Source organism: Mauremys reevesii, linkage group 7, assembly GCF_016161935.1.
Source record: "Mauremys reevesii isolate NIE-2019 linkage group 7, ASM1616193v1, whole genome shotgun sequence".
NCBI lineage: Eukaryota > Metazoa > Chordata > Testudines > Geoemydidae > Mauremys > Mauremys reevesii.
In genome coordinates this window covers 26553361-26567709 of record NC_052629.1, presented here as the reverse complement: position 1 = coordinate 26567709, position 14349 = coordinate 26553361, and the positions used below count along the sequence as shown (strand labels likewise).

At 41.1% G+C, this 14349-nt stretch overlaps 1 protein-coding gene across 1 annotated transcript in view; it reads right to left on the bottom strand.

The window, feature by feature from the left end:
• Positions 1-14349, bottom strand: part of JAKMIP3 (Janus kinase and microtubule interacting protein 3) — a 130302-nt gene that overhangs the window by 87221 nt on the left and 28732 nt on the right. Inside the window, exon 4 of the mRNA XM_039483043.1 lies at positions 48-290. Coding sequence (XP_039338977.1) covers positions 48-182 — 135 coding nt within the window. The 5' untranslated portion in view covers positions 183-290. The remainder of the gene's footprint in view (positions 1-47; positions 291-14349) is intronic.

Genomic DNA, 14349 nt, shown 5'->3' with positions numbered 1-14349 from the left:
ATAACAAGATATTCTTTTCTTTAATTAATGGAAAAAAAGATGCACACCTTACTCTTTTCTTGTTGGAGCTCTATTTGAATGTCTGTGAGTTTTGTCCTGAGCTCTTCATTGGCAGCTTGTAAGGCAGCTAAGGCATCAGGTTTTTCTCCCTTAGCTCGGCTGCTAGCACTCTTCTTTGACATTGTGAGGAAGCGTGACGGGGAGGGTGAAATCCCAAGCAGAGAGAACCCTCCGTTCCACCACTTGAGGTTTCTCTTCCTTGCTTCTGTCCACTACATTTTCTTATTCACCTAGAAAGAGGGAAATCACAACTGCCGTGAAAGTGCCAGAGTTTAGCGGGCTCCACAATTAGCAAATAAGACTAATGCAAGATTCATTGTAGTGACTTCAGACAAGATTTCAAAGCAGTTCATGAGAAGTTACTTCAGAGTAATAAAATCTGTCACAGTGACTAGTGGCCCGCAGTTTTCCCCTAGTGTATCAACTTACACAACTCAGTAAGATTATAATAAACAACCATGAACAAAATTTTTAATTTTCATCTATTTATGAGGATGAATTAAGTTTCAAATAACAGACTACAACAATGATATTATAAAGACAGGCAGTGCCTTGGAGAGTCCCCTTAAAGGTAATATGGACTGTATGTTAAACTATAGAAGAAGAGACCTGAAGACAAGCTCTGTGTAAGCTTGAAAGCTTGTATCTCTCACTAACAGAAGCTAGTCCAATAAAAGATATTACCTCACCCACCTTGTCTCTCCACTACTTTAATGTCACCCACCGGCAGTAGTGTGGCCCAAGATTGTTCCATAATAAAACTTCTAAATTGGGGAAAGCACAATTAAGCATACTCAGAATGTACAATAGAGTATGTGTAGAAATTAGGATGCCAAATTGTTAATGAAAATAAAAGATCTTATAAGTCAATACTCTTGAGGTAAGGTCAGTAGAGTTACTGAAAATAACAGTTACCACCCACTTTTTTGGGGGGGTGGAGGGCAGGGAAATGCTGAACACATTCTTCATGTCAGAGATTTGGTAGGATTATTTCTTTTCTATGTTCCTGGCAAAGAAAAATAAAGCTAAAATAAACATATTTGTCAAACTGGATGAAATTCACCTCTGTGCAGAAAGGTACAGCATAAAGCCTATGTACAATACCCTCTTTTGGGGGCTGAGGTCAAGCTTACATGATGAATAAGCCTTGTGCTTTCTGTACAAAGGCAAATTTTACCCAAGGAGAGCAGTTATTAGGATTTGTCTGTATGTAATCCAATTTCACACAACTCTTAGTTTACAGACAATCCATGAAAATTATTTGTCTAGCCATGGGAACAAAACTCTGTGCTACACAAGTTATCAACAAGTCACTCAAAGTGCCTCATTTCTTCCCCATGATCTATAATTACAGTTCTATTTTTCAGTAGCTTGAGCATATGTCATTTCATAACAACAAAAAGTTGTCAGGAAAGACTATTCAGAATGTTGAACTCAGTCCACTTATGGTCTTTTATTAAGTCAGGAGGATGTGGACACATTGTGTGAACTTATAAGTCAATGCCCCTGTTTGTCTGTTTCTTCTTCCACTCAAGGTAAAATTTTCTGAAGCTGCTGTTTTTATAACAAAAGTATCTTGTTAAAACACTGTAGCCATTCCACATTTATGTGCGAACTAAAGATTCCTAATTATCCTGACTGCTGCCAAGGTTTCCTTTTATTCCTCTTTCACTCTGCTGATTAGATGTGAGAATCATGTCTGAATATTGCCAAATCCCCATTGTACTTCATGTCTCTTGCCACTTTAATAGAGCTGGGCAGGAATCATTTGTTTTCATCCCAGGAGAGTTTTTGAGATTCAAAAATGTTTTTTCATCTTGAAACAGAACAAAAAGTCAAAAATCTCAAGTGTTCCCACAAAATGAAAATCGGAAGAGAATAAACATTTTGGAGCAGGTCAGGCAAAATGTTTGATAATTTCAAAACACTGTATTTGGATTCTGACCTTTTAAAATGTAACCCTTTTTTAGTATACGTTAATTAAAATTTCACAATGAAAGGTTGTTTTGAATCAAAGTTGTTTTCTCTAGCAGCATGGTCAGCAACAACAACAGATATTATATGGCTGTAACTTTCAGTCTCATTAGGACAAGGTCAGAGGACCCCACACCCCAGAATGGGTGGGGCTGGGTTAGAAAGTCCTGCCCTGAAGAACCTGAGGCCATGAAAAACACATCACAGACTGTGAAATCTGGTCCCCCCCCCCATGAAGCCTTTTGCGTGCTTTTACTATATACTATTTCACGGGGATCCTGACCCAAAAGGGAGTTCCAGGGGGGGCCACCAGGTTATTTTAGGGGGGTTGCGGTATTGTCACCCATACTTCTGTGCTGCCTTCAGAGCTGGGTGGCCGGAAAGCGGTGATTGCTGACTGAGGGCCCAGCTCTGCAGGCAGCAGCGCAGAAATAAGCACAGAAATGCCTTGAGAGCTGGGCTCCCGACCAGCAGCTGTAGCTCTTCAGTTGCCCATCTCTGAAGGCAGCACCACCACCAGCAGCGGCACAGAAGTAAGGTAGCAGTACTGCAACCCCCCCTACATTAACCTTGCGACCTGACCCCCCCCCCCACATTTCCTTTTTGGTTGAGCATGCCTACAATTACAGCACTGTGAAATTTCAGATTTAAATAGCTGAAATCATGAAATTTATTATTTTTAAAATCCTATGCCTGTGAAATTGACCAAAATGGACCTTGAATTTGGTAGGGCCCTCAGATAGGTTTGCAGCAGAATGCCAACAACCTGGCAGCAAGCAATCTATTACTGAGTGTTAGTGGTTCAACTTGATCTCCATGGGGGAATGTTAATGACAGAGAGATCAAGATAGCGTCTTAAAGAGAAGAAATGGATGCTCCTTTCTGCACTCTCTTTGGACTATGGGTGAGGAAGCCCATTTCCTTCTTTTTTTAAAGGTGAACCACAACACACACACACAAAGCAACAACCATCATCTATCTTTACTGCTCCTTTATACATAAAGATGACAAAGATTTCTTTAAATTGTTTTTCTTCTTTATAATGGAAATATTTTCCCCTGAAGGACTTCAAAAACTCTTAGAAATCTGAATAATGACATCTTGTTTCCAGGCTGAAACCCGAGCTGCTGCTGGTCAGACTTTTACCTGGGATGTAGAAGAAAGATTCAACATTCTCTCCCAACTCTCTTGGAAGGCAAGGGCTTTTCAATTACAATGTTCCATTATTTCCAATATTTCTATGGGGAAAAACACAAACAGATTTTTTGTAAAGCTTTCTAGGGAGATCTTTATACATAAAGGGCAGAAATAAAGACTGCTTTTGTTTTGTTTGTAGTTCAGCTTTAGGGCTCCACTCCTGCAAATAGTTATATATGTGCTTAACTTTAAACATGTGAGTAGTCCAACAGACTTGAATGGAACAACTCATCTGCTTAAAGTTAAGCACATGTAATTGTTTGCAGGACCTTTCAACTCATTGCACATGGATTAATAGGGCTGGCAAGGAGACTGGGTTTAGGAGATTGTGAGAGCAGAAAAGGCTTGGGGGCAGGACTGGGAGCTACTGGATGCAGTGGAAAATAGCTTGGAGAAAGAATGGTGTGTATACAGACTGGAACTGGCTGCAGAGAGAGACTGGAACTTGGAGGGAGATGTGGAAGACTGGAAAAAATAGCATGTGATCATGTAATGAAAGACTGCATATGCCCTAGAGCAGGGGTAGGCAACCTATGGCACGGGTGCCGAAGGCGACACGTGAGCTGATTTTCAGTGGCACTCACACTGCCCGGGTCCTGGCCACCAATCTGAGAGGCTCTGCATTTTAATTTAATTTAAATGAAGCTTCTTAAACATTTTAACAACCTTATTTACTTAACATACAACAATAGTTTAGTTACATATTATAGACTTATAGAAAGAGACCTACTAAAAACATTAAAATGTATTACCGGCACGCGAAATCTTAAATCAGAGTGAATAAATGAAGACTCGGCACAGAACTTCTGAAAGGTTGCCGACCCCTGCACTAGACAGCTGAATTAAGATTGTACGAGCAACCTTAATTATGGCATTTCCTAACTTTTGAGTACTTGATTCTGCAACCTTAAAGCTCTTTTAATATATTTTTGGTTGAATACAATTTACAGAAAAAGCAAACAAAAGCTGCTGATATTGTAAGAAAATTCTACAATTTGATAAACCTAGCCTTCTTTAGCATTCAAAATTTTTGCTTCTTTCATTAATGAGATCTATTACTGTAGTGATTGTCATATGCCAGAGGATTTGCAAAAAAACTTCAGTTCATATAGACCAAAACTGGAACAGTCTGTAGCCACAGGCACTGAATTCTACTGTAATAACAAAGTATTCATGCATATTACTGTAATTTGCTTAAGCCATATGTTGCAAAGATGGACACAGTAGGTGTGGTCATGGGTTGTTTTAGATCCTGAGCAGATTACAGGCATATAAAACAACCTTATAGCAGTTTAAATTTGAATATCAAATACGTAACAATCTGAAGAAAACTAGTATTTATGAGATTAGCTTTATTCAGCTGGGTTTATTTTTCTGACAGACTGTGAAAGACTCAACTTTTAAAAAATTAGGTCCTGGATACAAAATTAAATAATTGATACAATGAGCTAAACATAAAACATAAAACTGTAAACTGTAAGTTACTAGGAGCACTACAGACTAACCTAACAGCTGTGGGACACTATAGGTGATGATGGGGGCTATGTAGCCAAACCCATTCCACAATCAGTACCTTGGCGTGAATAGTTAATCTATGTAGCAGCACAGCCCCATCTCACAAACCCCTGTCAGTTTTGAACCCAAAGAGCTGCTGCTAAGTGTTGCAAAGGGAGCCGCTGTGAAGCTGGGTTTCATGTCACACAGGGGAGTACATCCCTGTACAGGATCTCAAATTCCAGCCTCTCTCCTGTGCAAAAGACAGGGGTGGCTCCAGGCACCAGCACAGCAAGTGCGTGCCTGAGGCAGCAAGCCAGGAGTTGGGGCGGGGGGGGGTGCCGGTTGTCGTGAAGGCGGCAGTCAAGTAGTCTTTGGTGGCATTTCTGCGGGAGGTCCGCCAGTCTCGCAGCTTCGGCGGCAATTCGGTGGCTGAAGGCCCGGGACCGGCAGATCACCTGCAGAGCAGCCACTGAATCCGCATGACCGGCGGACCTCTCGCAGAAACGCTGCCAAAGGCTTCCTGACTGCCATGCTTGGGGTGGCAAAAAACAGAGTCGCCCCTGGCACAAGAAAGCTAATGATTCTTAAATAAACATTGTTTTTTTGTAACCAAATATATGGTAGCACCCCCTGTTATTAAGACTGCCTGATATGTCTCATTATAAGACCTTTTTTCAGTTGCTTATAATTTTGCCAAAAGTTAACCCATTTGGGCTGAAAATTTCCATAGCATGTGTCTGTCTCAGGCTGATTATTTGTTTATTTAAATAGCAGCCAAAATAGTTCAGCTGTTTCTGAGAATGAGGCTAGGGGAAAATATGTTGTTTTGCCCATGTTAAATTCTGGTGACATTTTCTTTGGATAGCTCTAGTGTCCCCATTCTTTGGAGCAGGGACTAGAAATTTGGCAGGGGGTGGCCCTTTGTATCGGAGATGTGCCTTTTGCCATACCCATGAAAAATCTGTCCAGTTCTAAGCCTTTGTAAAAAATTGCAGTTCCAACATGCACCGTTGATCCTTGCTGAATTTCACAGCTATCCTCCAAAGATTTTGTCTGTACTGGGCATGCTCCAGCCCGTGGCCAAACAAGACTTTCCCTGAAATTGCAGCTCTGTGCAGCTGCGGCCAGGACCCAGCATCAGAACTGAGAGCAGGGAGCCTATCTCTCTGCGACAGCAATAATGTCCTTGCTGGGCCATGGCCGCATGGAGGAGAAAGCTGCCTGATTCAAATGCAGAGGAGACAAGTTCAAGACCTGTTCTTTTAACAGTTCCCCCGCCCCCCTTTCTATCTGTCTATATACACATATGATAAAAGAATGCTAATAAAGATGGAGTCAAGCCCTTGAAGTTTAGTAAGTTTGCACAGTAATTTGTTTATTTGTATGGCATTGAGATAGCACTGGCAAACATTTTATGAAATCAGTAAAAATGGTGGACTCCTGCACAGCAAAAATATATCACATATGGTTCAATCAGCCTTTGACTGTATAGGACTATTCTAATCTCAAACTTTTCTTCCCCTCTAATATAATAATAATGAGTGAGTTTTTTACAGCTGATTTATAAACCTTTAAAAACAGGTTTACATGTTGAAACTCCAGTGGGAATAAATAGGCTCCATTATAATGAAACAAATTCTGAAGAAATACAAAGGATAATCAGTGAGTCAGTATGCTATACTGGAGTCACAGGTTGAACTATAGGTTGCAGTGGTTTTATAATTCTATCATATGAATAGAAACTTTGGGAACTGGGATTTCCAAAGAGCGCTAATTGCAATTTCCTTGCAATATCAGCCTTCTTTCAAAGCAGTTAGTTATGCACTATTATGGAAAAAAGCACCTGGGTTTGAGGACTCAAAGTTCCACAATTACTAAATCCCGGCTCTGAGTTTACCTTATTCTTTGTAAATTGACTGGATGATGTGGAGACTCAAGGGAGAGGGCCAGATCCTTAGCTGATGTAAACTGATGTAGCTCCATTGCTCCACCAATTTACACTAACGGAGGATCTATCTGAGAATTTTGAAAGCTGAAAAGCTTAAAAGTGGCTTTTGTAAAACGTGCACTTCTATGGGATAAGTTTATTTTTTCCTGACAATTCAAAAAATGTAATCAGTTGATGTTCATCTGCAAGAATATATTTTGGGAGCTAAATAGAAGCATCAGGTGACTCCAACAGGGTTTAGCTGAAAACCATCAGTGAGTTTATATCAGAAACAATAAAGAAGCAGCAATAAGCATTTGATATTGCATCTTACAGATGTTAGTATCCCTACATGTTTTACAGAGCTAAGATGCTACAGAAATAATAAATAGATGAAAGAAAAACAGCTTTTTGTAATACAATTATTTATTTAATTAGGGATAGATTTTAACTTTACAATCTGCCTAGAGTAAGAGGCAGTACATAGCTTCTCTGTCTCAGGAGCAGATCAGAGAATGAACTGTAATTCAGAGTCTAAATTCCTCCCTTGCTCAAGTGCGGGGAGTAAATCATTTCACCTTTTTTTCATGGAGCAGCTTACTCCTTCCCTCATGCCCCATTCCGCTACTCTGATCAACAAATGGGGAGGGGCTGAACCAATTATCCTCCTAGTTTGCCCCTCCTCTTCCACATGTTCATAGCAGGCAGCCGCGTTGCCAACGCTGCAGCCAGAGTCACAATCTGAGCAGGGCCAAGTAGGAGAATAAGTGGAGCCTTACTTCCCCTTCTACCATTGTGCGACCACGTGAGGGCTGTGACAATCTAGCCTGTCCATGGCACCTCTCTCTCTGGGGTATCTGGGTATGTTACCAAGAATAAAAGGGAAAATATTGACTAGCACAGAATGGAGACAGGGACCAATACAATCCCAGCTCTATTCCTCCACAAACCAAATGGAAATAATAGCCTTTGGCTGCAGGTCTAAATGACAAAAATAAGTCAAAGTAGACATTGCTGACTAAAAATGGCTAAACTTGGGTTCTGGTGGATTATATGAGGAAGTGAACTCCAGAGTTCAGGACCCTAACCAAAACTCTAACTGGCTAGATCAGTATACAGCATATAATACAACGAACAAGGAGGAGATCCATATTAAGTAGTTTTCGGTATTGAGAGATGCTAATACAGAGAGGATGCACAAAAATGCATCACCAGACTGCTCAGAAATGGGTCCATCTGGTGTGCACTAGGCCTTTATTCCTAGGGATAATAACAGGAAGTTATACTGGCTAGATTAAGGCAGCTTTCTAGTGATGTCCATGACATTCTTTGTATGTACTAGGAAAAGCATTGCTGTTGGAAATCATGAAAGATTTGTTGGGTTTGTATTAAAGAGTCATAGCTTTGTAATATACGAAGAAAAAGAGTGTTGTCTATTGGTGCATGTCTGTGCACACAGCTGATTAATTAAAACCATCTGGGGATTAGTGGATAAATACCAGTCTTAAAAGAATATTGCTTCCAAACTCCAGAGGATAGGACCTACCATGATCAAACTCCAGAAACATATTGCTCAGCTCCATAGAACAAAATTCTGATACAAGTATTACAGAGTTTACATGGAGAGCAGCTCATTTGCCAGCTCCTCATTTGAATGAAGCCATCAATGGTAGGTTGGAGCAATACAACTATATTTTGCTTTGATAATGATGTAGTTTTAGCAAAGAGCACGAATGTAATCCTAGAATTTATATAATTAAGGAACGCATCACAAATGATCAATCTACAGTCCTTAAATCCCATTCTCTCTTTTAAAGCTCCTAGAGTGCCCCAGGCTGACAGACATACACTTTTATTTATTTTTATTTTTTTAAAGACATAATTCTTATATTCTGCAGCATGGTCTTTACTGAATTCTCCTTTGTGAAAAAAAAATCCACTAAAATTCACATTTGAGACATAGTCTTAGGGAGCCATCCCTTTCCCGCATCTTGCTTACTCTTTGCTCTCTTGCATTCTATTTCATTCCCAGCCCTTCTGCCCCATTCTCTTCCTTTCACTCCTTTTTCCTCTTGCCATGCCAATCTTACCCCCTGCAGTCCCTTTCTTCTTATCCCGCCTCACATCATTCACGAAATAAACAGATCTGTTCCCTTTATGATCCTGAAACATCACTAGAAGTCTGGCTATTAATCAGCTTTGATGTAAGCGTATGGAAAGGTTTTCAGTTCAACATATTGATTTGACTAGGGGGAATTCAGATCCTGCTGCTGAACTGCAGCTCAGGAGTGCACAGTGCACCTCAGGTTTAAACCATGTTTTTGCTCCCTCAATCCTGAATTGGTTGTGCACCAGGCAGGTTCTGTTTTAATGCTCTAGAATGTGCCAGCTGCCAATGCCCCCAAAGACATCTGGCAGCTGGGAATCAGCAGGACATAGTGATGCCCCAGGCATTCCCCTTTGCCCCTGCCACAGCCTCTATACACTATCCACACGGTGATGGTATAGGAGCTCTCTACATCATCAGAAAAAACCCTTACTTTGAGGGAGATATTTCCAGGACCAGCGTTTGCACCAATGATGAGATGCAAAGTTATACTGTGCCGCTCAAAATCTGGGCCTACATTTTCAAACTACCACTTCACATGGAGCCGGCGATATTTAAACCTGTCTGTTTATAACAAGCCCTCTTTTGCTGTCGGCAGGGTTTGAACCCAGGATCTTCAGCACTGAAAGGTATGAGATATCTACTTGAGCAAAAGGAAAAATTCCACTAGCTGGTAGCTGTAGTAGTCTCTTATTTTATGTGAACCAGACACTAGAGGGGGCCAAAGACTCACACTTCCCCTAGTGTGGGTTACTCTACACTTGGTGAAATTTTACTGAGATCAAAAAATTGTTGCTACAAAAGCAACAAGAAGGTGACCAAGAAGTTAATAAAACCCAAAGACATATCTGTTATCTAACAAATGTAATGAACATGCTTGCTCTTTATATAGTTCAGCAATTTATAAAAACTAATTTTGTTTCAATGCTTTTGTTTTATTTTCATTGCTACATTTAGCATTGTTATCAATTTTGTAGCTTCAATAACTTGGTAGCATTTTATTAGAACATTGTGTATTGATATTTCTTTATAAAACTAACAAATAAACTCCCTTTCCACTATAACAGGGATGGCCAAACTTACTGATACTCTGAGCCGCATACAGCAATCTTCAGAGGTTCGAGAGCCAGGGTGCACCTGCCAGGGCTCGGAGTTTCAGCCCTGTGGAGGTGCCCGTCAGGGCTCAGGGCTTCTGCCCCGCTCCTGCTGAAGCCCCGAGCTCCAGCCAGTGTGATCTGTGGGGCTGAAGCCCCAAGACTCCCCTCCCCTAACCCACCACCCCACTGCAAGGCAGAGGTCCCGAGCTCCCCCCACCCCAGTCTGGTAGGTGGAGAATGGAGGGAGTGGGGGGGGGGACTCCACGAGCCACACTTTAATGGTAAAAGAGCTGCATTTGGCTCAAGAGCCACACTTTGTCCACCCCTGCACTATAATTTCTATCCTAATAAATATTGCTACCAGGGGCGGCTCCTGGCACCAGCACGCCAAGCGCGTGCCTGGGGCGACAAGCCATGGGGGGTGCTCTGCTGGTCGCTGCGAGGGCGGCAGGCAGGTTGCCTTCGGCGGCATGCCTGCAGAGGATCCGCTGGTCCCGCGGCTTCGGCAGACCTCCCGCAGGCATGCCGCCGAATCCGCAGGACCGGGGACCTCCCGCAGGCAAGCCGCCGAAGGCAGCCTGCCTGCCGTGCTTGTGGCAGCAAAATGCCTAGAGCCGCCCCTGTTTCCAGGTCATTAGCCAGCTCACATCTCTGCCTGAGGCAATCCTGAATTGGCATGGAAGAACTAGCTGATGCCCCTCGTACACTCTTTGGCAGCTTGGGAGCGGACACTAGATGCAAATATGGTTCACCTCAATTAAAATAAAAAGGAAGGAATCAGTGAATATCTGGGAACTGGTGGGATGTGGGAGAGAGGAGGCAGCCAGGCATTTTGCTGGTGCCTCCTTGTTGTTGATGGCCAGTGCAGGTACTCAGTATGTAAAGGATACAGTTATCAGATGACATGGATTGGAACAGGATTTAAAGGAATGCACCCATTAAGGGAGCTGAGGACAAGAGTTTGAGGGTCCCAGGTTTGGAACAGCAAGGAGCTGACCCCATCCTTTTATAGCCTCCCTTTCACCTCACGGAAAGGAAGGGTGGTGGGCTTTCAGCAGCAGAGCAGGCCCCTCCTGGCTGGGGATTATGTGGAAAAGATTAAGGAAGGGATAACGACCGGCACTGTACAATTTGTCACCAGATATTTGAGTGAATAAAGTTGTGGCCTAATTAAAACACATCCATTGCCTTCTATCTGTCTTCTGCTATGGCCTGACAAAGGGAGAGCAATGGATTTGTTCACAGATCTTAAAGCCAGAAGGGACCAATAGGTCACCTAATCTAACCTCCTGTATAACACAGGCCATGGAATTTCACAAGTGATCCCTGTATTAAGACCAATAACTTGTGTTTCACTAGAGCACATCTTTCGGAAAGGCATCTAGTTTTGATTTGAAGCCATCAAGAGATGTGGAATTCGCTGCTGCCCTTGCTAGTTTGTACCAATGGTTAATCACCTTCATTGCTAAAACATTTCCCTTATTCTAATTTGAATTTGTCTGACTTTAACTTCCAGCCATTGTTATGCATTTCTCTTCTAGGTTAAAGAGCCCTTCACCTGATATTTTCTCCCTGTGATGGTATACCACAAACACGATACCTATTGGTCTTTTTGATAAGTTAATCAAATTGAGCTCATTAAATCTCTTACTGTAAAGGATTTTTTCCAGCCCTTGAATAATTTGCATGGCTTTTCTCTTTGTACATGTACAAAGCAGAGTAGACCGCACTGCTACAAGTGACCACAAAAATCTAGAAGAGGAAGCATCAGGCAATTTTGCAAGTCTTGCACATTCTCAGCACAGGAGATGAACCAATCAAAGCTGAAGGGGAGCTGCTGAGTGGTTTTATACAGGAGCATCTGTGAGTTCCAATCAGTCTTAGCTGGGAGATTAAAGCCAGGAAAACATGGCTGTAACACATACCTGCAATATTTTGAGTCTAATTAAGTGTTACTTTAAACCTTTACTTATTAGGGATGCCCTTGTACAAAGATTTTGTGGTTTACCATGGAGGGAATGGTTTCAGGGGGAATTGTTCCCCTTAGGCTGGGAAAGGCACATTTAGATATTTCAGATGCTTTAAAGTTAGGATTTTCTCTTAGTTAATGAACACAACAACAACAATAATGCTTAATGAGATGAGAGGCTATAAATCTCTTATCTGATTCAGTGGGACCTACTCAGTGTCCTCTGCGGTACAGAACTGTAGAAATCTTGAGAATGCATTATTTTATCTGCAGATATCTCATACTTATGCCATAATGGCTATAGAAACGATTAAACAAACTAAGAGTGTGCCAGCTACTCAGGGAAGACTGGATGCTCCCAGCAAAAAGGATTCACAGGCCAGACTTTTCTGTTTGCCAACAAAATAGAATAATATATATGTGAACTGAGCAACACTGCAGTTATCATTTCAGGTAAAACATTATCATTTAGGCAACCTGCTAGACAAAGAAATCATTAATAAAGATCAGAGTAGAAAGAATTTGGTTGTATGTGTGTGCATGTGGGTACTGTAAAGGGAATAACGTACCCTCCACTGTAATGTACACTTTGTAGAGAACTCTGTGGCAAGAACAGTCTTTATGGAAGTCTGTATAAGGATACACTGGTTAAAGTGCAATAGCTGAGCTTTGAATCTGTGTATCACTTTCTGAAAAGTCCCTAACAGGCAGAACTCTGGCCTGAGACGCACTTGCATGCACGAAAAAGTAAAAGTAGTTCACAATTTGCCCCAGTAGTCTGATTACAGTAGCTGGTGCTCACTTGCCGCTCTTGGAAATAGCCTTTCAGAAGAAATTCTTCGAGGAATAACATTAAAACGTAGCAGAACCGTGCATATACATAGACATGGGCAGTATGGGGGAGATTATCTGAGGCAGTCCATTAATAGCCTTTATTTTAAATGGTTTTTTTCTGCTATTATAATTTCCTATTGCAATAAGAATGAATTATGCAAGTCAAATGGGGCAAGTCAGCTTACCTCATCTAAATAGAGTAGTAAACGCTTCATACTTCTGATACTGGGAGAATATATTATGCATACGATGCCTGGCATGTATTATGTTAAAGATGGCATTAATAATGCACCATAGGCAATCTTTAGTCAGACTCATCACTCATTTTGCCTCCTGACTTGTTATTCAAGATCAAGCTTCATTGGAAAATATGTTTTTGAGATTGAAGTGTCTGAAATCAATACTCCAACATTACTTTAAAAAAAAATAAAAAACAGTGTCTACAGTACAAATATGTCTCAGAAACCCCACGCCATTAATGTTTAGCAATTTCAAGTACCATGACAAAGGATTGTGAGATATTTTTCCTCCATCCTTTTTACCGAAGAATTTGTTTATAATTTTAGGTTTACTCACAAATGTTTGTCTTTTGCATGAAAAATCTCTCATAAGAACTGACTGGCAGCATTGCCGATGGCTGAGTCCTCACTTCCAGGATGCTACACATGGGCGATTTCTTCTTGAGTAATCTCAATTCTTCATTTAAGATTACTGTACAGTCTGCACATCCCAGCACAAGAAAATGAGTTTTCTTATGGGGGTGTGTTTTACATTAGACCAAAGGTTCTGCTAATGTAATTGTGTGCTATTTTTGTGCACATATTTCTCAGAGAAAATACATTACTGTGCATCTCTTAGAATTTGAATTGTAAATTAGTTTATCTGGCTCCAACTGAACGAAAATCAATACAAATTTGGTTAATGGATTCTGACATGAGAAAGCTGGCATGACTGTAGTTAAAATGAGCTGCTCACTTGGGACATGAACTCTGGCAAACAAAAGTGTCCAAACCTTCCTACACCTGTTATTAATCCAACCTGTTTAAAGCATAAGAGAGCAGCTAAGTTACAGGAGACAACATTCAGGTTGAGAACAAATTTTGTATGCGCTTGTGCAAAACACAAGGACAGCACAATGAACTTCTTAGCAGACATGACCTGCACTGTCACTGAGATGGTCTGTGAGAACAGTGCCCCAGTGAAAGCTATTTTGGGGTGGAGATGACTCCAAGTTCAGTATGCTTGGAAGAAAAAAAAAAGGTTTTTATTTCAGGAGTGAATGTGAGTAAGTGTGTGTGCGTGTGAAAGAGAGATTCATGAACCTTTATCCTGATGTTTGACTGTATTTTGTTGAGCTATGTTAGGATCAAATTAATTCATGGATAAGTGAAAGTCTGGTTGGCTATTTTTACCTGGATAGATACACTAGATATACACCTTATTATTGCTTTTAGGTAGGGCTATCCATGCTGTTTTTGTCTTCCATTTTAAAATGCTCTGAAATGTCTCAAAAATTCTCCCTTTAGGCTGAAGCTTTCCATATTTGAGGAAAATCCTTTGACCCTTTCTGAGTTATGGAAGAGTAAAAACAAAAAAGGCTTTATTTCATAGCTCAAATGATGTCTAACTTCTTCTCCCTTCACCAATTACTCAAAAAAACATTGCTGAACAAAAATATTCCGCCCTT